Source organism: Micromys minutus (assembly GCF_963924665.1).
Source record: "Micromys minutus genome assembly, chromosome: 22".
Taxonomy (NCBI): domain Eukaryota; kingdom Metazoa; phylum Chordata; class Mammalia; order Rodentia; family Muridae; genus Micromys; species Micromys minutus.
Window position 1 is genome coordinate 42,521,482 of NC_137957.1, and position 23,914 is coordinate 42,545,395.

Sequence of the window (23,914 nt, forward strand, 5' to 3'; positions counted from 1 at the left end):
CGTCTATTTGAGGTCTTGTGTCCTAACACTGGCTTGTTGTTCGCCCCAGATGATTACAATGCCATGTTTTTAAAAGTATCAGTGATCCTTTTTATCTTCTACCAAACCTGAGTCAAAGGACATGGAGTGTTCCCAGTAGAGTAGCAGCTGATCAGAGTGCCTTGTAAGTGACTTGGTTTGCTCGTTACTCCCTCTGTAGGGGATCTGACAGAGGTTTCATGATCCTGTGCTAATGTAGCACTGAGGAGTAGCCTCCTTCATAGTCACTTGAATTTAAAACGAGGTATTGCATATTTAGATGTCTCTTGATTAGTGTTGTCTTTTCTGACAAGTAACTTCTCTTAGTGTCTTAGAAACAGACTTGACATTCTCTGGCACATGCCTTGGGTCCCAGTATTCAGATATGAATCGGGAGGCAGAGGCAGGTGGATCTCTGAGTTTGAAAATAGCCTGGTCTGCAGGGGGAGCTACACAGAAAAACCCTGTCTCAAAAAAAAAAAAACTGAAAGGGGGAAAAAAGAAAAAGACATTAACTACCTAAGAGGATTTTCTTTGTTGCCCTAAGTTTCAGGACAGTTCTTAGGTAACGCTATAGGTAAATAAGCTCATATATAAAAGTGCTGCCATCTAAATATATAATACCCACAATATAGTGATTGGGTAGGAACGTAGTCAAAGTTTGAGTCTTACCTGATTTGTTGGGCTTTTCATTTGTTTGAAAGGCGTCACTCCAAGGTCGTCACCTCCCCTCTCTGGCTCTAAACCTGCTCATTCTGTAATAGTCTAGTGGAAATTCTGTCTTTGCATAAGGTCTGCCCTTCCCAAGTTCGAAAAACTCCTCACATATTGAACAACACATAATTTTCAGTCTCCCATAGAAGTGCGGACTATGGCTATAATGCCATTGATGGAGACCCTGTAAGTATTTCTACTTTGAGGCTGCATTGTTGAGGTTTCACACCACACACGGAAGGAAATGTGATGTCTGGTTAACGTTTGCTGTGACTCTCCAGCCTCAGGGCCTCTACACAGACACATGTGTTTACTTTTATTATTGTCTTATGCATATGAGTGTTTTGGCTGTATATCTGTGCACCATGTACATGCAGTGCCCTCGGGGGTCAGAAAAGGGCACTGGATCCCCTAGAACTGGAGTCAGAGTTGGTGGTGAGCTGCCATGTGGGTGCTGGGAACTGAGCCTGAGTCCTCTGCAAGAGCAGCCAGCGCTGTTAAATTCTGAGCATCTCCTCCAGCCCCAGTCTCTTTTCCTGTCACATGAGCAAGAATGCCTCTCTAAAAAACCGTGTGTGTGTCTGTGTGTGTGTGTGTGTGTGTGTGTGTCTGTGTGTCTGTGTGTGAGGTTTGTATATGTGTTATGTTTATGTTTGAAAAACATCTTTGTTTGCAGATACAGCTGAGGTTTATTAACCCACTGAAAAATTTAAGACGTCTGGGAATCAAGATGGTCACTGATATCTTTTTGGATTGGGAATCTTACCAGTTCAGAGCAGAAGAAATTGATGCCGTGTTTTATGGAACAGTTTGGCCCCAGGTAAACGGGGATTTCTACGTCCTACCTGGCTTTCTACTTCTCCTTTATTTTAATTACCCAGCATAGTCTGCCACCCAGACATAAGTGTTGTCTACTCTGTCTTCCATCAAGACTATTTTCTGCAGGTTATTAGAACACTGAGTTAGACCTAAAGATCAAGAGTCAGTGGCGTATATACTGAAGGTTAACTTGAATATGACTGTGTGCCTTAAAGAAATGTGACTTATCTGCCATAGCCTCTCATGCTATCAAGCACAGGTGTGTGTTGTTTGTCCTGCATTTCTTTACTGATGTCTCTGCGTGTGGCCAGTTGTCATGGTAACTAGTGTAGTCCGATAGCTAAAGAAGGTGATGGGAGGAGCTTGATTTTGAGAATAGTTTCTAGCTGTGTAAATTGAGTCATTTCTGACCATTTGAAACTCCATATAGCTGGTTCCAGTATAATAAAAACACTCTCTACACCATCCCTGCCATTTTTCTGTTGGTGCCATTTTGCTGCTTCCCCACATCTGTCCTTCCTGTGTGCTCTGTCCTGTTCTGTCTCGCACACCAGTGTGCTGCTTACCCTGCTTACCAACTGCTCGTGTCTCTTCTGTTAGTCTGTGGTTTATGTTGCCTTTATTTGCTATCCTAGATCTGCAGGCTTGGATCTGAGAGTCAGTATTCGCCCACTCCTCTGTTGAAACTAATTAGTATCTGGAGCAGAAATTCAAGGTAAGATTTCTTCCTTCCTTTCAAAAGGAACAGTGTTTTAGCCTAGTCTAGTCAAAATTGGTCTAAGGACCATCTGCTAAACAGTGAGTCACTCTCAAGGGCAGTCATAACAAATAAAGCTATTGAATAACACCAGGGAAAGATCTCAAAATATTTTTTTTAAGATTTATTTATTTTATATATGTGAGTACACTATAACTATCTTCAGACACACCAGAAGAGGGCAGTGGGTCCCATTGCAGATGGTTGTGAGCCACCATGTGGTTGCTGAAAATTGAACTCAGAATCTCTGGAAGAGCAGTCAGTGCTCTTAACCGCAGAGCCATCTCTCCAGCCCCCAAAATACATAATTTTAAGAAAACTAATGGACTTAAAAAGTGTATATGATGTATCCCAAGAAAAATGCTTATAAATATATTTGTGAATATGAGATAAAACATATCTAGGATGTGTGAGAAACTTTCAAAAATAAGAACGTAAATTTTACATACTTAAGGGGCATGTTGCTGTACATGAATACATTGTGTTCAGGATGAACACATGTGCTCAGATTGTTTTCCTTCTAGTAAGAACATTCAGTATGCTTTCTTGCAGCCTTTTAGAAAGCCAGTCCATTGTAGCCTATTGTCACCCTACAGTGCAGTGGAGTCCCAAAGCTCAGTGGGACCTGCTGCCCAGTGCTTCCCTGCCCCTCCTTCCGCCCTGCCCTTCCGACCTAGTGGTCACTGCTTCACTCTCAGCTTCTGCATCACTAACTTTTCTAGAATGCTCATAGACTGAGCGCTTAAGACAAACCTAACTGTGGCCTGAGTGGTCCAAAGCTGGAAAGGGGGCTTCATATGTCCTCCGGAATATACGAATACTTCACAATAAAATGTGGGAACATAGGTAGAATTGCATCTTCCAAGGTGGTGTAAATGAAAGTTACAGCATAGTAAGTCCAGAGCTGGCCTAGGCATGGCAGTCGATAGGCAGGTTCCTCCAGTGTGTGATCATTGATTCAGTCATTTGATCTGACCTGGCCAAGGAAGAAGTAGAAATAGATCATGCAAAGATGACATCATCACATAAGCTCACCATGTTTGGTGTGCCTTCCTGAAAAATACGCATTTGTCCATTGATGGTTGATTATGCCTTTTTCCCGGTTCTTACTTGAAATGGAGAATCTAGAAAGAGCCTGGGGGAACTCTAGACTTTCTAGATCACTGTCTCCTTATAAAACTCCTGTGTCAGGTGAAGCTTTCATACTGATCTGGTGGTGCTATCTAAACTCGGGCCATTGCCTTTTATAGTATTGAGACCATATGTGTAATTTTTAGTATCGTTTACCATTATAGCGTGAGTGTTCTGTTATTGGATAGACTTTCCCAAGCCCCACCACTGTTTTTGTCATCTGTTCTTTTTTACTAGTAGGAAAATCTGTTTGTTACTAGAAAACAGCCTCACTTTCCTCAGCTCCTGTTTGACAAGGGACTTTGTGCCCATAAGCAGTGTTTTTTTTATAGCAATGTATACAAACAAGCCACCAAGGGCTTTAGTCCAGGAAGGAAGTCTAATGCAGCTTGGCCTTTCTTTGGTCCATTATTCACATCCATGCTGGACATTGAGTTCTGAAATTTCTCCCTCCCCGCCCCCAAAAAAGTAGTTGCTGGGCTGGGGAGATAGCTCAGTGTTCCGAGCACTGGGTGATCTTCCAGGAACCTAAGTTTGCTTACCAGAGTGCTCTTTGTGCCTGTGCTACCGCTCCATCTGCTTCCCTTTCATATGTAGCACCCACCTGAGAACTATCTCCAGGGGATGCTGACTGATGTTGGAATTCCAGCAGCCACAGACGTAGGCTGTAAAAGAATTAGTGAATGTGTGTGTCAAAAACTACTTCATACAAACGCTACTCTTGCCAAGCTGTGGTGGCTCACATCCATGACCCCAGCACTCAGGAGGCAGAGGCAGGTGGATCTCTGAGTTTGAAGTCTTCTTGATCTACAGAGCAAGTTCCAGGAGGACAGCCAGGACTACACAGAGAAACCCTGTCTTCAGACCGTCCCCTCTCATTCTATTAGGAGCGAGGATATAGTTCAGTAAGAGACAGCACTCCTCACATGTGTGAGACTCTGCCTCAGTCCTGCTGCTTCTTACAACAGCTTAGCTGTTGGAATAGGAAATAATGCTGCCTCCTAGAGATGCCATGAAGATTAAGTAAGTAGGTGCAGATCTCAGTAATATAAAATCTAAAATATCTAAATAAAGTAATTTTTCTTCATATACACATACACTCCTTAACATCAGCGTAGAAACTCTTATGGAATGTTTTAAGCATAACATACCGAGAAATGAGGTGATTGTTACAATGTCTTTCTCCTTGCAGATATTTTCCTCTTCTGGCTAAACAAAAACCTGGACACCCAGAATGTGACATCCTGAGCAATGTCTTTGCGGTCCTCTCAGCAAAAAGCCTGTCAGATGCTGCAGCTGGCATAATAATGGATATAGTCGAGGATCTTCTCAGCCTTCCAGATTTTGAGCCCACAGAGACAGTGCCAAGCTTGCCGGTAACTGGCTGTGTGTACGCTGACGTGGCAGAAAACACAGGTGTGTGCAGTGCACGAACCTTGTAGGCAGCTGTTCTTCTCAGAAAAGAATCAGTAGAGTTTCTTTTTTCAGAGGCTTGAGTACTCTGAAATTCTTTGCACGTATAAGAGTGTAGATTACTTACTCTCCAGCTAGGAAGTCTCAGCTGTCCTGCAGGACACTGGGAAGTGTTCTCCATTGTTACACCTGAATTCTTCCTGTTACAGTAGCCCAACAGTTCCTGTACTGTAATAGGAATGGTTTACATACCCTACAGGTCTTACATACATTTCTAACTTAGCTACTGATGTATCTGTTTTAAGGAAGAAAAAGTTACTTAGTGATTAGAGTTGAAATGTGTTTTGGGAAGGGAATGAGAGGTTGTATGTTTAATGTATAAGTGTTCTGTCTGCATGTCAGAAGAGGTCATCAGATATTGAACTCAGGACCTCTAAAAGAGCAGCCAGTACTTTTAACCACTCAGTAATCTCAGCAGCCCCTAGAGTTGAAATGTAATGTTTATTAATAATTGAATGCGTTCCTTATTTGTCATCAGAACATCTTATATAATGAAGAAGAGCTAATTGAGATATCACTGTTTCAGAGCCTGTCACTGTAGGAGGGAGACTGATTCTGCCGCATGTGCCTGCAATTCTTCAGTATCTCAGCAAAACCACAATAAGTGCAGAAAAGGTGAAAAAGAAAAAGAACAGGGCTCAAGTCAGTAAGGAGCTTGGCATTCTTTCCAAGTAAGTGGCAGATTTGTACTAAAAGGTGTGATTAGCACACTACCATTCCATGATTTAAAGTTTTAAACCTTTATCTAGTTTTTCAATTAACCTTTGAACAATTTAGGAAGGATGAGTCTTTAATAATGTCTGTAGGGTCCTGGGTCTAATCTCCAGCACTAAACATCAGACAGAAGAAAGACAGTGGGTGGAGAGGGAGGAGTGGGCCGGAGTGTAGCTCTGCATCTCCCAATCAAACAGTGTGATTGTTCCTCCTTTGCATATCTACTTAATCAAAGTCTCAGGTTTTGTCAGATCACTAAACCTACTCAGAAGAACAAATTGCATGAAGAGTCAAGCCTGTTTTTTTAAAGACTTGGACAGTAGAATTAATAATATATAATCAGTCCCTGAAAGGGCAAAGTTAGTAAGAAACTACTTTATCCTAAATTTTAATGTGAGAGTTACTAATACTGATGACTTTGGATTACTCTCAACAACATAAAAATTATAAATTAGGACCTTGTAGAAGCTAGAATGTTTCACTCATGTTTCTGAGTCTGTTTGCTCAAGTTCATCCTGGGCAATGTGGTGGAAACATAATAGGCCATTAGGCTCAGAAAGACCAGAGCCTCACCCACCAGCAGCTGCTTCCTGGCCACACCATAGGGGCTCTCTCATCTCCATTTCTCTCTAAGCAAAATGGGGCAGAGGATGCCTCTGTCACTGTGCTGTTAAGGGAGTTACATTGAAACCTTCTGTGGTGGTGCCTGATAAGATTTCCTTGCAAAGTAAGAAAGCCTGAGTTGCCAGATGACAGCATCCGCATCAGGACCACCACCCTCCCAGATACTGGAGTGTTATATCCAGAATGAGGGCACCCACTGCACACACCTCTTGCTTTTCTGTAGTTTAGCTTGTAAGAGATTCTTCTTCCTACAGAGCTTCCTAACGTATCCATTTGTCCTCTTTAGGATAAGCAAGTTTATGAAGGACCGAGAACAGTGTTCCCTCCTCATTACACTTCTCCTTCCGTTCCTCCTCCGGGGCAATGTTGCTCAGGTACCGTTCAGAGGATCCTAACTTTGTGTTCAGAAGGTGCTATCTTAGGCATACTTATGTAGGGGATTTTATTGCTTAAACTCTGTGACTATTTGTTGCAGAAAACTTTAGGCTCTATAGAAGTAAAGCGTTTGAAATAGAAGGGGAAGTGGGCGAGAAGTGAGGGACGTCACCATCTGCAACTCAGGGAAACCGTCCTCTTCATTTAACTTCTCATTCATTAAGTTTCTGATCCCTAATTGACTGGAGTTGAGAGCTCATGTATCAGTATCTGTAGTGAGCCAAACATCCTTGACCATGTAGTCATGTGGATATCAGTCTACAGATCTGTAGATAATAAGAAGGGCTTCCTTTCCTCAGCATGCTCTTGCCCTTAGCACCACTGTGAAGAGACTTTCAGAATCACATGCATTCTTTATTTGAATTAAAGGAAGAAATTGTAACATTATAGATTTTATATTAAGTTTAAATACTAATTTTTTTAAATACCATGAAATAATTTTTCTGACTCTTAATCTTAACTATTTCCAATGCTGTCATAAAGTACAAACTGAACTCGGTGTGATGGTACACACCTGTAATCCCAGCACTTAGGAAACAGAAGATATAGGATTGTTACAAGTATTAAAACCTGGTCTCAAAATATGTAAACTCGCCTGCATAAGTGAATCTGCTTGTTGTGCGTGTGTGTGTGTGTGTTTGTATATGTCTGTGTGTATGTATGCATGTATCTGTGTCTGCGTGTGTGTGTGTGTGTGTGTGTGCGCGCGCGTGTGTGTGTGTTCGCGTGTGTGTGTGTTCGCATGCATGCGCATGAGAGAGGTTTTATGAGATACTGAAATGTAGTTTCTCTTGATTCTCAGGATACAGAGCTTGACATCCTGGTGACAGTGCAGAACTTATTACAGCACTGTCTGGATCCCACACACTTCCTCAGACCTCTTGCCAAACTCTTTTCAGTTATTAAGAACAAATTGTCAAGACAGCTGCTCTGTACCGTTTTCCAGGTATCTGATACGCATTCTGTTTCTTCTCACCCCATAAATATTGGAGCCAGCCACCTTTTTTCCAGTATGATGTTATATGAAGTCGAGTGGTGGTGGGGGCTGGGGAGAGCAGGGGAGTTCCAGCTTCATCCCTTAGTAACTGCTGCTTACAGCCGGAAATTCTGCCTCCTAAAGCTCAAAAATAAACATATTGCTTTCCTTTCAGAGTCTGTCTGATTTTGAAAGTGGACTAAAATATATTACAGATATTGTAAAGGTAAGAAAGAAATCTTACATCTCTTTAGCTTCAAAAGTGCTTGTTTATTAATATTGATATAATCCTTCGATTTAAATGGTTGTGTCGTTGTTTCTCATAGCTTAATGCCTTTGATAAAAGACATCTCGATGACATCAACTTTGACGTTCGCTTCTCAGCCTTCCAGACCATCACCTCCAACATAAAGGCAATGCAGACGGTGGATGCAGACTACCTCATCGCTGTGATGCACAGCTGTTTCTATAATATGGAGGTGGGTGGGGTTCATGGCAGACAGTCAGTCTGTTTGTTAGCACACCACCAGATACAGTGACCTAACTCCTAAGCCTAGTTTTGGAAAGAGGACAAACAGTTTTAGGGTAAGATTTTTTTCTAGATGCAGACTTTTTGTTTTGTGAACCAGTAGTGTTCCTCTCATGATTTGCAAGACTGAGAATGTTAATAAATACATGGAAGCGCTTCAGAAAAAACCCACCCAGTGATACCTGGCCTGGGTGTGGTACTTCTGTAACTCACCATGGGAGTCAGGACAGAAGGATAGTGGGTTTGATGCCAGGCTGGTCTGCAGAGCAAGACCCTGTCCTTTTTCTTTCTTTTTTTTTTTTTTTTTTTTTTTTGGTTTGCCTTTTTGTTTTATGTGGGTGTTTATAGACAGGGTCTTAATGTGGAGTCCTATCGGTCCTGGAACTGTATGTAGACCAAGTGGACCTCAAATTCACAGCTCCTCCTCCTGCAGCTCTTCAGCATACCCTGCCATCATGGGACATCACCGCTGGCCCTGTCTTACACCAGTGCTGGATGCTTTCCCAGTGCTGCAGGGAAGGAAGTAGAGACCCAGATGTTTGCACAGCCTTCTGACTGTTCTGAAATCTGTTGAGGGCCAGCTCATGGGTCAAGGCACTTACCAGTGAAGACTGACCCGGGTTCAGTCACCAGGCTGTGTACAAAGCAAGATATGTACGATAGCACACATCTGTGACTCTTCAAGATGGGAGGGGGACTGAAGAATCCTCAGAGTGTGAAAGCTAGCTAACCTGAAGGACTCTCAGCAGCAGAAGTGCTGCCTTACCAGCTCACTATGTTCTTAAACTGAGGACTCTGGACCTTTAATCCAAGTTACTCTTTCTGCCTTTTTCCATGGCGATCTGATGATGAAGAACTGGCTGTAGGAAACCTTTATTCTGCTTGCTCTGGGAGGTAAAGCTGTCTAAAAGTATGCTTGACAGCACTTCCTGCAATGGCAGGGTGCTTGCTGGGGGAGTAACACTCTATGTTTTATTACTAGGAAAACGTTTAGGAGTAGGATGACTTGGGTTTTCTCTTTTTCAGATAGGAGACATGTCTTTAAGTGACAATGCCAGCATATGCTTGACAAGTATCATCAAAAGGCTAGCTGCTTTGAATGTCACAGAGAAAGACTATAAGGAGATCATTCACCGGACACTCCTGGAGAAACTGAGGAAAGGGCTGAAGAGCCAGACAGAGGTATTGTAACTGTGTCTTCTCGTTACTGCTGTCTATAGGTGTTCTCCCTCTTCTGCTGTTGAATAGCAGTGAGATTTAGTATGAATAATTAAAATAGTTACCAATTGTCACCAAGCTTTCTGAGGCATAGGTAGGGAGTGATATGACTTTTACAGTTCTTTTATTTTCTTACATTTGAAGAAATGATTTACTTAAAATATGAATGGCTTTTTGTCTACCTTATATTATCAAGGAAATGAATAATACTTCTAAAATACTTTTTTTTTCTCAATTTGATATTTGCAGAGTGTTCAACATGACTATACGCTGATCCTTTCCTGTTTGATTCAAACTTTTCCAAATCAACTGGAATTTAAGGACTTGGTTCAGCTCACTCATTACCATGATCCGGAAATGGACTTCTTTGAGAACATGAAGCACATTCAGGTAGATGCAGTCGATTCCTCCTGCCTTCAGCAAACAGCTCACACAATTGTGCCTAGTAGGAAAGATGTACCTTCATGTTCCAAGAAGGTTTCAGAGTTCCTTTCCCTGGTCTGCATGACCAGCAGACAGATTTGCATATAAGATGATCCTCTCCTGGGGGTCTCATTTCTTGTTGGCATCACCAAATAAATACAGATCAGGGAATTTAGGCTCATTGTTAAGAACTATGGATTATATATGTGAAAGCAAATCAAGACCCAAGTATCTGATCTCCTAGTCCATGGTCATGGTCTCCTAGTTCTCTGCCTTTAAACTTTTCATGGAAAAAGCACTTGGGGCTAAGGCAGGGGTGGCTTTAGGAGAGAGTGTTCAGTAACCACTGCATATTTTATCTAACTTTCTAGATCCACAGGCGAGCAAGAGCCTTGAAGAAACTGGCTAAACAGCTCCTGGAAGGACAGGTTGTGCTGTCTTCAAAATCTCTTCAGAATTACATCATGCCTTATGCCATGGCTCCAATTCTTGATGAGAAAATGCTCAAGGTAAGCTACTAGTATAAAAAGCATGAGCATTAGTAGCCAGATTAATTTTATCATCGTAATTAGACAAGAGTAGGTCAGATCTCTTAGAACGAAGTCTGATATGTGCTAAATACTGTGTAAATTATGAATTTATTTTTATTACTGTTTGCACAAATGGGGCAACCACCAAAATAAGAAATTCTCTTCTTAGAAATTTCTAGATCTCTAAATTGATTTCTGACCTTTTACGAAAGAATCTGCTGTGTGGTCCAAGTTGACCTTGGTTGAATTCGAGATTCTGCTGTCAGCTAGCTCCCCAGATGCTGGCCTTACAGCAGGCATGAGTCTGTTTCTTTAGTTCCTGGGTTTCTTGCTTTTTGCCTTGTTTGAAGAGACCAGGCTGCCCTAGAACTCACTGTGTAGTAGTGCAGGCTGCTCTCAAACTCCCAGTGGTCCTGCTGCCTCAAACTCCAGGTGCTGAGACTATAGGTGTGTGCCACCAAGCCAAGTAAGATTCTTCCTCCTTATTCTTGAGAAGAGTGGGGATGGTTCATTGTGTTTCTGAGTCTGGCCTTGAACTTAAATCCCTCTTCCCTCATCTGCAGGACTATGGTCCTGTACCACCAAACCTAGCCTTAAAAGGTTGCTTCTTTAAATTCAGGTTTTAAAAGCCAGTAAGTACAACCAGTGAAGAACCTAAAGGCGTTGAAGGCTGAATGAAGTACAGCTGGACAGAATCTCCCAGGTTTCATCAGTGTTGGCAGCTCCTTATTCGTGAACCCACTTTTGACTTGTATTTCCCGAGGCCCTGCTTTATGTCCAGACATTCGGGCTGGGAACTGGTTCTAGACAGTTTGCACCTGACATGCTTATATTAAGATGGTTGGGTTGAGCTCTGCAGTCTTGCTCCTTAGTTTTGTTTTCCCTTTATTCTTTCTGTTGATTTGTCCTAACTTTTTTTTTCCCTCTGCTGCTTTACTGGTTACAGAAGTATGTTTATCACTTGCTTTCCCCCTCTATATTAGTTTTAAATGCACAGTGAATATTCTTAGTGCTTTATAAATAGTAGTCTTCTAAAAAAAAAAAAAAAATAAGGTCAGGCAAGGAGACATTCCTGTGCATTTGCTCACGTGCTTATGATTGCTGTGTCCTTCATCCCTGTCACTGCTCTGCTAATAGGGTATAAGTGTCCCTGTCCTTAGCTGGACTTTGGTGACTCTTTCCCTCACTCAGATATGCCAAAGTGCCCTGTTGAAACCCAAGAGCCCTTCCTCAAGCAGCTAGCACGTCTCCTGGCATTCCTCCCTGTGCACTACAGCTTCCATGCCCAGCCGCTATCTCTAACTCAGACACCATTAGGCTCTTCAGGGTTCACTGGAAAACCACAATTCTCTGTGTACAGTAAATTCAGGTTGTGGCAATGCTCCCTAACCTTCCTCCTGGGGAACACTGTACTATCTTGCTGTAATTGACATCCAGAATCTGACAACTGGAGTCACATTTTTGGCTACTTTCCTAGTTTGAGGTTTGAAGGAGATGAGCAGTGTAGCCATGTAGCAGTGTTGTGGGTTTGTTTGTTGTTTTGTTTTTTGCTTTTAGATTGGTCACAAGCGCCCACACCCCCCCCCCCCCATTCTTCACTGCCAATAGTCTTGAACCCATCTGGAAGATCTGGGCAGCAAATGGCTCAGAATACATTAATATTCTTTAAATTGATACCATCATTTTCTGGTGTTGTTAGGGTAGGAAAAGAAGTAAGAACAGCTTATCTGACAAACATACAATGTCCAGGTCAGTATTTTGTAAAAGCGATTAGTAAACTTACTGTAAGAGAACAGGAGGTGTTGTAATTCCTTCTGTAATTGCTGATGTCCTGTAGTCCTGTGGACTGTATCAAATCCTGTGCTTTCTTAGCACTTACTTGAACATTGAAGCTCTTGGTTTTTTTCACAGCATGAAAACATAACCATTGCTGCCACCGAGGTTATCGGAGCCATCTGCAGATATCTGTCTTGGCCAGCATATGTCTATTACTTGAAGCATTTCATCCATGTCTTACAATCAGGCCAAATCAACCAGAAATTGGCTGTCAGGTATAGTCGGTTTCTTTGTCTCTGTTATATATATTTTAATTTGAATCTGTGCCTTTTTTTTTCTTTTTTTCCCTCCACAACCTTCACATCTCCCTCCTCCCACCTACCCTTAAGAAGGTGCTCCCCTACCCACCCCCCACTCATGCTTCATTGCCCTAGCATTCCCCTACACTGGGGAAACGAGTCTCATAGGACCAAGAGCTTCTCCTATTGATGTCAGACAAGACCATCTTCTGCTACCATGACTCCCTCCATGTGTGCTCTTTGGTTGGTGCTTTAGTCCTTGCGAGCTCTGGAGGATCAGGTTGGTTGATACTGTTCTTCCTATGGGGTTGCAAACCCCATCAGCTTCTTTAGTCCTTCCCCTAACTCCTCCATCAGGGTCCCCAGGCTCAGTCCAATGGTTGGCTGCATGCATCTGCATCTGGGTAGGTCAGGCTCTGGCAGAGCCTCCCAGAGGACAGCTATACCAGGCTCCTTTCAGCAAGCATTTCTTGGCACCAGCAATATTGTCTGGGTTTGGTGTCTGCAGATGGGATGGATCCCTAGGTGGGGCAGTCTCTTTCCTTCAGTCTGTGCTCCACTCTTTCTTCCTGCATTTCCTTTTGACAGAATTCTGGGTTAATATTTTTGAGATTGGTGGGTGATTCTATCCCTCAACTGGGGGCTGTACCTAACCTCTGGATATGGTCTCTACAGGTTCTGTCTCCCCTTTGTTGGGTATTTCCACTAATGTCTTCCCAGTTGGGTCCTGGGAACCTCTTGGGTCCCTGGCATCTGAAACTTTCTAGTGGCTGCTTCCAATTCTCCATCCCCCACTGCTACAAACCTCCATTCAATTTCCTGACCCTCTGTACTTCTCCAGACTCTGCCTCCTCTCACATCTGATCCTGCCCCATTTTTCCTTCTCCCTCCCAGATTTCTCCCTCTCTCTACCTCCCAAGATTAGCATCCACACTTTGGTCTTCCTTTTTCTTGGGTTTCATATGGTCTGTGAGTTGTATTGTGGGTATTCTGAGCTTTTCTGGCTAAAATCTGCTTATCAGTGACTGCACACCATGTGTGTTCTTCTGTGACGGTGACCTCACTCTGGATGATACTCTCTAGTTCCATCCATTTGCCTGCAAATTTCATGAAGTCATTGTATAGCTGAGTAGTACTCCATTGTGTAAATGTACCACATTTTCTGTATCCAGTGGCTCATGCTCTAACAATTGACAAATGGGACCTCAGAAAATTGCAAAGCTTCTGTAAGACAAAGGACATTGTCAATAGGACAAAATGGCAACCTACAGATTGGGAAATGATCTTTATCAATCCTACATCCGATAGAGTGCTAATATTCAATATATACAAAGCACTCAAGAAGTTAGATACCAGAAAACCAAATAACCCCATTAAAGATGGGGTACAGAGCTAAACAAAGAATTCTGAACTGAGGAATCTTTAATAGCTGAGAAGCACTTAAAGAAATGTTCAACGTTCTTAATCATCAGGGAAATGCAAATCAAAACTACCCAAGATTCTACCTCACACCAGTCAGAATGGCTAAGATCAAAAATTCAGGTGACAGCAAATGCTGGCAAGGATGTGGAAAAAGAGGAACACTCCTTCATTGCTGGTGAGATTGTAAGCTGGTACAACCACTCTGGAAATCAGTCTGGAGGTTCCTTAGAAACTTGGACATAGTACTACATGAGGACCCAGCTGTACCACTCCTGGGTATATACCCAATAGATGCTCCAACATATAACAAGGATACATTGTCCACTATGTTCATAGAAGCCTTATTTATAATAACCAGAAGCTGGAAAGAACCCAGATGTCCTTCAACAGGAATGAATGTAGAAAATGTGGTACATTCTTTGTCTTTAAAATGTAACCTAAACTCTGCTTCCTGAAAGAGTCTTTCTGGGGTCTCCACTTACACTCACTGTGTGACTGTGGTTAGAATTGATGGTGCTTATTACGGTCACGTGGTAAGCACTGTACTGTTGCTGTCCCTGAGCCTGCCTCCACCCCCACCATAGATGATATTACTAATCAGATGCTATTCTGTATCTTTCTTGACAGTTTGCTGGTGATCGTGTTGGAAGCATTCCATTTTGACTACAAAACTCTTGAAGAACAAATGGGAAATGTTAAGAATGAAGAAAGTACGTTTTGAAATGTTCTTAAGCTAGATTCTCATTTTATTCCTGGATAATTTAAAATAATTAAAGATGGCAAAATGCACTGCTTTTTCTTCATTGTGTAGTAAGGACCAGTTACTGAGTCTGGAAGAAACTGAAATGGATAGCGTATTCTTTACAGGTCTAAAGTGTTATACTGTAAACGTCAGAGCTGCTGTCTTTTCCCTAATGGCCATCTTGTCTGCGAGTACCAGCAGTGAGGCTCCAGGCCTAGACAGGCAGAACACTTCTCCACCTCAGGATTACCATTCACTTACCGCCATCGGGCCCACACGGAACAGCTCTTGTCCCATGTGCGTCCTTCTCAGCAGCCTGTGCTGTCCTGTTGTGTCAGAGTGTAACAGCGCGGCATTTCAGAATGGCCATCACGTGGATACACAGCCAAGACTCTGACCTGCTAGTTACCCTCTCCCCACAGTGGCCTGAACAGTTCCCTGGGTTTTCGTAGCTAGAAAAGACTGGCCTTGAGCGGTGTAAGATAAAATGTTTCACAGCCATAAATGACAAGAATGGGCTTCACAGCTACCATTTTTTCTTTGTAGTTGGTGGAATGACAAATTCTAGGCAGTTACAGAATTTATTTCATTTAATTCTCAAAATAGTTTTGTGAGGTGGGTGCCTTTTCCCCTTTCATTGGTGAAGAACCCAAAGTCCCCTGCAAGTAAGATAATTCACTAAGGTAGTTTATCAGCAGGGTGAAGACTTATGTTCTCAGGTGACCCTGCCGGACCACCCACATACTTTATAACTGCCTGTTTCCTGCTGCTTCTTCAGATAGTGATTGAGAAGGCCGCTTGTCACAACTGTGGGACTTTATCGTCATCATCAATTCTTCCAGCTCTTCCTTATTTTGAGACAGGATCTGGCTGTGTAGCTCAGGCTAGCCCCTGACTTTTTCGACTTTCTTTCTCAGCTTCTTGAGTGCGCTCGCTGTTAAGGTGAAGATAAGACTACAGGTACAGCCTCACACCAGCTTGCTTCTTTCTTTAATTCAATGTGACTTTTGTTGCAGACACAGTTGAAATGGCTGAGTTACTGGAGCATGAAGCGATGGAAGTGGAGGACAGGGATGAGGAGGAGAAGGAGCAGGCCTCTGAGAGATCGTCAGACAGCAAGGAGCCCCTGGGAGCCCCTGGGGCAGCTGCTTCTGAGGGGACAGCAGCTAAGGAACCCGAGTGCATCTCCAAGTCTGTCTCTGTTCTTCCTCGGAATAAGGAGGAGTTGGAAAGAACAATTAAAACCATCCAGGGAGCCATAACTGGGGACATCCTCCCCAGGCTGCATAAATGCCTTGCATCTGCGGTAAGGATTGGGGCTGGCAGGTTTGTGTGAGCCCATCACATTGTGGTGAGCTCCTCCTCAGGGTTTCTGATGTAAGCTTGTGAGTTTCTCTTCATCTCAACATTTCCTAGTTTCTTCTCCCAGTAATTGAGGCATCTCCTGTGGCAGCCACTACACTGCTTTTTCTAGCCAAGTGAGAGAATGAGTTTTCCAAGGACAAGCTAATGAAACATCAAAATCTATTTTCCCTTTCTGTCTTTTTGGCTACTTCTGTACTATTTAAAGGTCAACCTAAGCAGACATGGTGCTCAGACGGAGAGATGCATCTTTCTTCTGATTGACAGGGATAATATTTAACAGTATATTCTCATATATCTTTTCTTTTTCATAGCCTTTCCTAAAACATAGGCCTACAAAGTGACCCATGAGTTGTTACTATGTTGCTTCTTTGTGTGTGTGTGTGTGTGTGTGTGTGTGTGTGTGTTCATGTTCTAATTTGTACATTAACATCTAATATGCATATTAGATATTATATATCTCTAATATATTGCCTAATACATATTAGAACACACAGGCATTGCTTTGCATTACAGCAGCAGTTAACTAGCTTTAACAGAGATCGGCCAATTAAGAGTACCTGCTGTGTAAGCATGGCGGCCTGAATTTAACCCCCCCAACCCCCAACCCCCGAATCCCCATAAAAACCTGGGAATGGCTGTGCCACATATCTGTAGCCAGTGCTCTGAGGACAGTGGGTATGGGCAGGAACAGGAAAATGGCTGAGGTTTGCTGGCTGTCAGACAGCGAGACTGTTTCAAAGGAATAAGGCAGAGGAATGGAACAGGACATCTGACTTCCACCTCTGCCCCCCCCCCCCCCATTGTGTACACACACACACACAAGTAAACTAGCAAAAGGCTTAAAATAGAAACTTTGTCTTTCCAATATGAAGTTAGGGGTCCAGAAAGTTGTGTAGCCACCCCGAGGCCTGGACAACAGTCGGAGGAGACAGTCGGTGCAGGGCACAGTGCTGGCATGTCTTTGTGGTCCATATTCTTTGAATTTCCCCTAAACTTTTCTTCTAGACCAAAAGAGAAGAAGAGCACAAGCTGGTCAAGTCAAAGGTTGTGAATGACGAGGAAGTGGTCCGAGTTCCCCTGGCTTTTGCCATGGTTAAGCTGATGCGGTCCCTTCCCCAGGAAGTTATGGAGGCGAATCTGCCCAGGTACGTTATGCGACGAATGAGAGAGACATTCAGAGAAACCCAACACTTGCTCCTTTTTTCCTGGCTTGTGAATGTATTTCATCAGGTAGAGATGTGGATTGATGTTAAGGTGATACATGATTGAACAGTGGAGAGGTAGGTGGGGGGAAAGGCTAGAAGAGGAGGGAGGAGAGGAGATGCGAGGAAGAAGGAAGATGGAGGGAGATGTTTATGTCTCTCTCAGCACATTTCTTCAGAAATAAGGTTGTTATGAATGTTTTATAAAGGATGGAATTGTACAAAATCATTTGACTTATAAAGGTTGGCAAATTATATTATACCTATTGGATCAGAGTAGTTTTGTGTGTTCTTTGATGTGACTACTTAATTGAGTTCAAAGGGTGTACTGGCGGAACACATAAAGCTCTCCACAGTTGGGATGTGTGTGTCTAAGGCTTGGCAACAACATGCCAAGGGGAAGTGAGTGAAGACACACTGGGGCAGTCATCTCCACCCGGGACAGAGGCAGCAGGGGTGGTAGGGTGAACCGTGCCAGATGGCCTCACGGGAGCCGGCAGAGCTGGGGATTAAAAAGTTAAGCCACCATTTAGTACTTACTGCAGCATAAAGAAGCACTGCCATGGTCTGCTGTGGTTCCAGATCCTAACTACGAATGAGGGTCAGGAATAACTAAGGGACGAAAAGATGGGCATATTTCTGTTTGTTTCTATGACATGGTTAGCTATTTTTCAACTTTGTATTTTCTAGTATTTTGCTGAAAGTGTGTGTCCTCCTCAAGAACAGAGCACAGGAAGTCAGAGACATTGCACGCAGCACTCTCTCCAAAATAATCGAAGATCTGGGCGTGCACTTTCTGCAGTACGTCCTCAAAGAATTACAGACAACCCTTGTCCGTGGGTATCAGGTAAGTGTAGTGTTGGCCTGCACACATATTCATCTTCAACCAGGCATAGTACTTTTGGGTCTGTCTTCAGGAAAGCTGGAGGAGCGAGCAGGCAACAGCATTCCAGTTCCCAGTCAGTGCCAGGCTTAGGGGCTTGGTCTCTAATCCAAGCATTTGAAGGTTGGAAAAGAATATGAGGAAATCAAAGGCAGTCAGGGCTTCAAGAGACCCTGTCTCAGACAGCCACAACCAAAGGTTCCTAGTCTGTATCCATCAGTTCAAAAGATCTTAGTTGTGGCTTCTCCATGGCTTGGGGTTACATGGACTTTTTTCACTTGTATAACATTGTTTCATGGTCTCTAGATCTTAATGAAAATTTATTGTCATGTTTACTTGAAAGTACTGCCAACTGAGCAAATACTAAAGATACGAATGAATATGTACTTATGTGTGGAAGGTTTTAAACTTGGCATACAGTATAAAATGACTAAGGCCACCAGGCAGTGTGAAACAGTGAGCAGGTACACAGTGGTCTGACCTTGGTCCAGCTCTAAGTGTGAGCCTGGACAGCCGCATGCATGTGTTAGAAAGTGCGAGCTAGAGCCCACCACAGTTGTCTATGTCTTTCCTTCATAAATCACTATAGTACCAAGCAGACCATTGGATTTCTGAACACCCTGTATTATGTATAAAGCTGTCCTATCAAAGGTGCTTAAATGGTGGCATGTAAGAGCATGTCTCAAAGCTGCTCTGAGCAGTAACTGATGTGTGAACAGCACTTAGTTACTGCACTTCTTAGGCTCGTGTGGCCCCCTCGGCTGTGGGACTCTTTCTTAGCCATTTGCCTCCTGACTGTGCGTCTCCTCCTAGGTCCATGTGCTCACCTTCACCGTTTACACATTGCTGCAAGGCCTGTCCAGCAAGCTGCAAGTCGGGGATTTAGATCCCTGTCTTCACATAATGACTGAGGTAAGATTTACAGGATGAAATTCCACTTTCCCTGGGTGGGCAGTGGTCATTTGGTAAGTTCACAGATATTAAAAATATAGTGTAAGGTTTCACTTAGTGGTGGTGGGTGCTTAGAGTGTAGAAGACACTCCCTGGATTTAATTCCTAGCCATATGCGCAAGCGTGCACACACACACACACACACAGAGGCACACACAAAGTAGTAATTCACTATCTTCTTGACTTAAAGAAGCACAAGTTGGGAAAGACAGCCCCACCGTACTGGTCATTCTGATGTTACTGGTGATTAACCTTTCATTTTCAAAAGACTGGCATTGCATATCCAAGCTTTGGAAATGAATAGATCAGAATTTATCTTCATTTCAGTAATTAAGTTGCAGATATGAGAATGTAGATCTTAGCCTGTAGCTCTGTGTGTTGTTTTGGTGTCTCTGCAGTGGTTTCTTTTTTTTTTTTTTTTTTTTAAGATTTATTTATTTATTTATTATATATAAGTACACTGTAGCTGTCTTCAAACACCAGAAGAGGGCACCATTACAGGTGGTTGTGAGCCACCATGTGGTTGCTGGGATTTGAACTCAGGAGCTCTGGAAGAGCAGTCAGTGCTCTGCAGTGGCTTCTAAAGTGCCCTGAAAATGTGTAAAATTGAACAGAAGTTGCTCTCCTGGTTTCAGTCCAGCTTACTTACTTTAATGCCTTGCTGAATGCTCATCTCTGCCATTTGCTCTTTCTTTCAGATTTTTAACCATGAATTGTTTGGTGCCCTTGCTGAAGAAAAGGAAGTAAAGCAGATTCTGTCCAAAGTCATGGAGGCGCGAAGGAGCAAGAGTTACGATTCTTATGAAATCCTGGGCCAGTTTGTCGGAAAACAGCAAGTTACGAAGCTTATTCTTCCACTAAAAGAGGTAAGGGCCTGAATGAGACTGGGAGCAGCCAGCATTGTAGTACCTTAGTTCTTGAGAGTCCTGAGGGTGGGCCCTGACCAGGAGCGAGGCCGTGGTTACCTTTATGCTAAAGGAACAAACAAGTACTGCAAGTACTGTGTGCTTGCTGGGTTGCAGCCTTCCCTGAGATGCTGGGACCAGGGACTCACAGTCCCTGAAACAGACAAGGCTCGAGAGGAAGGACCCTGAGAGGTGGAGTGTGAGTGAAGGGCACGTCTGGGTCTCTCGACAGCTGCCATGCTGAAGAATGCTGAACCTTCTGAACGTGGTGCCAAGGGGTTAAGAGCACTGGCTGCTCTTCCCAAGGATCTAAACTCAATTCCAGGCACCCACATGGTGGCTCACAGCCATCTGTAACTGCAGTTTCAAGGTGTCTGACACCTTCTTCTGGCCTCTTGAGGCAACACACTCAGACACGTAAAGTAAACATAAATAAAAATGTTCTAACCACTGTTACAGGTAGAAAACTGAGACTTGGGGCTGAAGGGGGCTAAAAAGAAACATCATTACAGCAACTAGGGATCTAGTTCTTGACTGTTCTGACCCAAAAACTCACAGGCTTTCTGATGCCTTTTGCCTCACAGAGAACAGGGCCTCTGGTTTACTTACTTACTGTCTGCTCTGCCATTTAAGTGATAGGCATTTACTAATGCTAACGGTTCATGTTATACAGCTTCATATACTAAAACTGTCACCAAAAGTGCCGTTTGTATACCAAGTTGCTCTTACTTCCAGGTGTCTTGGTGGCAGCTAAACCTGTTTCTAGAGTGCCCATAGTTTTATATGAAGCTGACCTAAGACTGTTGGATGTGTTTTAAGGTGGAAAGGGTCTCATGCAATGAACTGCTGAGTATCTTGCTGAGGCTGATGACAGTCCCAGGTTCCTATTAAGTACTTTTGAGTTTGTCCTGAAGCCTGGCCACTGTAGCTCTTAATTTACCTTCTTTCTTTTAAATAGCAAGTGTGTGTTTTAATTGCTGGGGGGAGGTGCATGCGTGCCAACCACCCCCATCAGTGCTCTTGGCAGCCACTTGCCCTGAGCCTCACCAGGAAAGGAAGTCACGGAATGAAGCATAGAAACCATTCACAGTGATTATCTCTAAAGTTGAGGCTGCTCTTACCTTAAAGAAAATACAAGATTTTATATTCTAAAGGCAAATATAAATGAAGGCAGCATGAATTCATACGTGGTAACAAAGTTTTTATAGTAGCGAAAAAATCAACGGCATAAATCAAGGCATTTTAAAAATACATTGTGGAAATATTGGGTAGGTCATTTATAGTAGAGAGGAGAGTTTCTGCAGTAGTCCCATGAAATTATCTGGAGACATCCTTGGCCTTTTGGCTTGGTGAAAGCTGGAGATCTGTTTGTATATTTCACAAAGGGTTTACAAGGATGTTAGGTCAAACATAGGGTGCACAGTAAATGGCCATTTGTGGGGCTCAAGATAGCCTGAGATACTTTGTTTCTGGGCCTGCAACATTTCAGCTGTCCACAACCCTGGGGTTTAATCAGTCAGCTCTGTAGACTGTTTTCTTTTGGAAACTTCAGTTCACAGGTTCACAGTAACTTTGACTTTATATGTCATAGCTACTTGAAGATGTAGTACTATACTTTTTTTTAATTAGAAAAAGAACACAGTAGAAAGCAGACATGTGAAAGAGCCGTACTGCAAATGAAAACATGGCTCTGCATCAGCTTGCCATTCTCTGTTTGCCTCTTTAGATCCTACAAAACACCACGAGTTTAAAACTTGCCCGGAAAGTTCAAGAAACCTTACGCCGAATTATAGCAGGATTAATTGTGAATCCAGACATGACGGCAGATGCCCTCCTACTGCTCAGTTATGGTTTGGTCAATGAAAATCTGCCGCTGCTAACAGAAAAGGAGAAGTAAGTTTGGGGAAAACTCTAAGCTAGACCTCCTAGCTCCTGAGCCCTTCTTTCTGACCTTCACTCATCGTCATCTCCTAAGTGTGTTAACTTAATAATCTGGCACAGTGCAGAAAAAATGAAACTGAGCACATCAATGGATGTCTGCAATCCCAGTGCTTGGGAAACACAGGCAGGAGGATTGTGAATTTGCAGCCAGCCTAGTTTAGCTAGCAAAATTCTTCTCAACTTGCTGCTGTTTGACAGGTGGAGAGCTTTCCGAGTTCGTCCAAGTTCTACTTTAACATGAGATTGGTTTCCCTGCCATTCTCTGGTACCAGTTGTAAATATTTACTGGATGAAAGGATAGATTTGAAATGCATCCCTGTGGTTTGATAAAAACAGATGTATCTGAAAATACCTCATGCTGTTTTTCGGATTTTGCTCTGTGTTTGAAGAAAGACCCCTTGGTGTGTATTTCCAGATTGCAGCCCCGAGCAGTACTCTTGCTGTCTGTCTTCACTGACCCACTCCCTAGTCTAGGACTTGCTGTAACAGGGTCAGCGGGCTGTCATCTGCAGGAGGGCAGAGGCAGAGCTCGAGTAGCTGGGCCCTCAGTGCTGCTCGGTTCTTCAGGAGGCCACAGCGGCTTCTCAGGCCGGTGACGGTGCTCTTTCAGTTTTGTTTTTGTTTTTTCATTTGATTGACAGAAAGCCGGCGGCCCCTGTGCCTGATGCTCGACTACCACCCCAAAGCTGCCTTCTGCTCCCCGCAACTCCGGTTCGAGGTGGGCCGAAAGCTGTTGTGAGCAAGAAAACCAACATGCACATATTTATTGAATCTGGTCTTCGGGTAAGAATTTTCCCCACAACTTATTTTCTGTTTAGCCTGCAGAATCTTGGGTGCCACCCACCTCCTATGCAAATGTTGCACCGTAAACTACTTACAGAACTGTTTAAGGGTACACTTGTTAAGTTACTGATTGCCTCCACCGATACTTCTAATGCGCTGGCTGACCTGGATCTCTGTGTAGACCAGGCTGGCCTCAGACTTAGCAGTGTTCACCACTTGGCTCTGTGTCCTGAGTGCTGGGATTACAAGTGTGCGCCACCGTTCTTGTCCTCTTCTCTGATGATGTGGTTGTCTCGGTTACAAGTCTGACCTAATATTAGAATATCACTGTATTTTTTAACGTGATGAGATATTGTCTAGTTTTTTGTTTTATTTTATTCTAAATTTTCATTTTTAGTTCCTGGGGCTTACTTTTTTTTCTTGGTCCTTTTGGGCTCCAGGCTCCTACTGTATCATTCCCAACACACAGTGCAGTGAGCCTGGCTTCCCTCAGCTCTAAACTCACCCTTTGAGTGTTCCTAGCTAAGAGTCCTCGGTGCAGGCAAAAGGTCTCTTCTGGTCATTACTGTGTCCTGTACACGGAGCCAGTGCTGGAATCCCAGTAAATGCTCTGTGGTCATTTTGTGAGTAGCATCTCAGCTGCAGGCTGAGTTCCCATAAGTGTGACTTTCTGAGAGTCACTTCTTGGGTTTCTTCATTTTCTTGTTTTATTTTGAATAGAAGCGTCTTGAAATGTCATATTCACCTTTGCAAGTCAGCTCCTTTACCTCATCCACCTAGTCTTATGGGAAAACAATGTAATAAAATATCCTCCTCAAACCTTTTAGCTGCTGCACCTGAGTCTGAAGACTTCCAAGATCAAGTCTTCTAGTGAGCATGTGCTAGAAATGTTGGACCCTTTTGTGTCTGTCCTCATAAACTGCCTGAGTGCCAGGGATGTGAAGGTGAGTGTTTGTCCGTGTTGGAGCATCCTCTCCTTCGAAAGGGCTGCACTGGGGATGACTGAAACTTACCTCGGGAACTTTTACTTCTCTGTTTACTTCATTGAAAACAATGAGAGGGGACATGTAGGAAGACGGCTTAGCAAGAAAAGTTCATATTGTGTAGTCATGAAGACCTGAGGCTGGATCCCAACATGCACATAAAAGCCACATCACATCCGAAGTCCCATTTGTTTGGATAACCCTGAACATCTTTGAAAGTTCTTTTATTATGCTACCTAATTTGATTCTCAAAACACCTCCAGTGTCCCCATAACACCTCCAGTGTCCCCAGACTACTGAT

General features: G+C 43.3%; 1 protein-coding gene across 2 annotated transcripts in view; it reads left to right on the forward strand.

Moving 5' to 3' along the window:
- UTP20 (UTP20 small subunit processome component) overlaps positions 1 to 23,914 on the forward strand; it is a gene marked incomplete at its 5' end in the record, with an annotated part of 78,305 nt that overhangs the window by 41,746 nt on the left and 12,645 nt on the right. The window contains 21 exons of one of the 2 annotated variants that reach the window (XM_080935039.1): positions 1,409 to 1,552; positions 2,187 to 2,266; positions 4,632 to 4,864; positions 5,439 to 5,583; positions 6,537 to 6,624; positions 7,488 to 7,631; positions 7,837 to 7,887; positions 7,988 to 8,140; positions 9,217 to 9,372; positions 9,658 to 9,798; positions 10,203 to 10,340; positions 12,273 to 12,412; positions 14,486 to 14,568; positions 15,617 to 15,906; positions 16,971 to 17,110; positions 17,858 to 18,014; positions 18,864 to 18,962; positions 19,700 to 19,867; positions 21,633 to 21,799; positions 22,489 to 22,630; positions 23,458 to 23,574. In XM_080935039.1, the coding sequence (XP_080791165.1) occupies positions 1,409 to 1,552; positions 2,187 to 2,266; positions 4,632 to 4,864; positions 5,439 to 5,583; positions 6,537 to 6,624; positions 7,488 to 7,631; positions 7,837 to 7,887; positions 7,988 to 8,140; positions 9,217 to 9,372; positions 9,658 to 9,798; positions 10,203 to 10,340; positions 12,273 to 12,412; positions 14,486 to 14,568; positions 15,617 to 15,906; positions 16,971 to 17,110; positions 17,858 to 18,014; positions 18,864 to 18,962; positions 19,700 to 19,867; positions 21,633 to 21,799; positions 22,489 to 22,630; positions 23,458 to 23,574 (2,976 nt within the window). The remainder of the gene's footprint in view (positions 1 to 1,408; positions 1,553 to 2,186; positions 2,267 to 4,631; positions 4,865 to 5,438; positions 5,584 to 6,536; positions 6,625 to 7,487; positions 7,632 to 7,836; positions 7,888 to 7,987; positions 8,141 to 9,216; positions 9,373 to 9,657; positions 9,799 to 10,202; positions 10,341 to 12,272; positions 12,413 to 14,485; positions 14,569 to 15,616; positions 15,907 to 16,970; positions 17,111 to 17,857; positions 18,015 to 18,863; positions 18,963 to 19,699; positions 19,868 to 21,632; positions 21,800 to 22,488; positions 22,631 to 23,457; positions 23,575 to 23,914) is intronic. The other variant, XM_080935038.1, reaches the window with a different exon arrangement.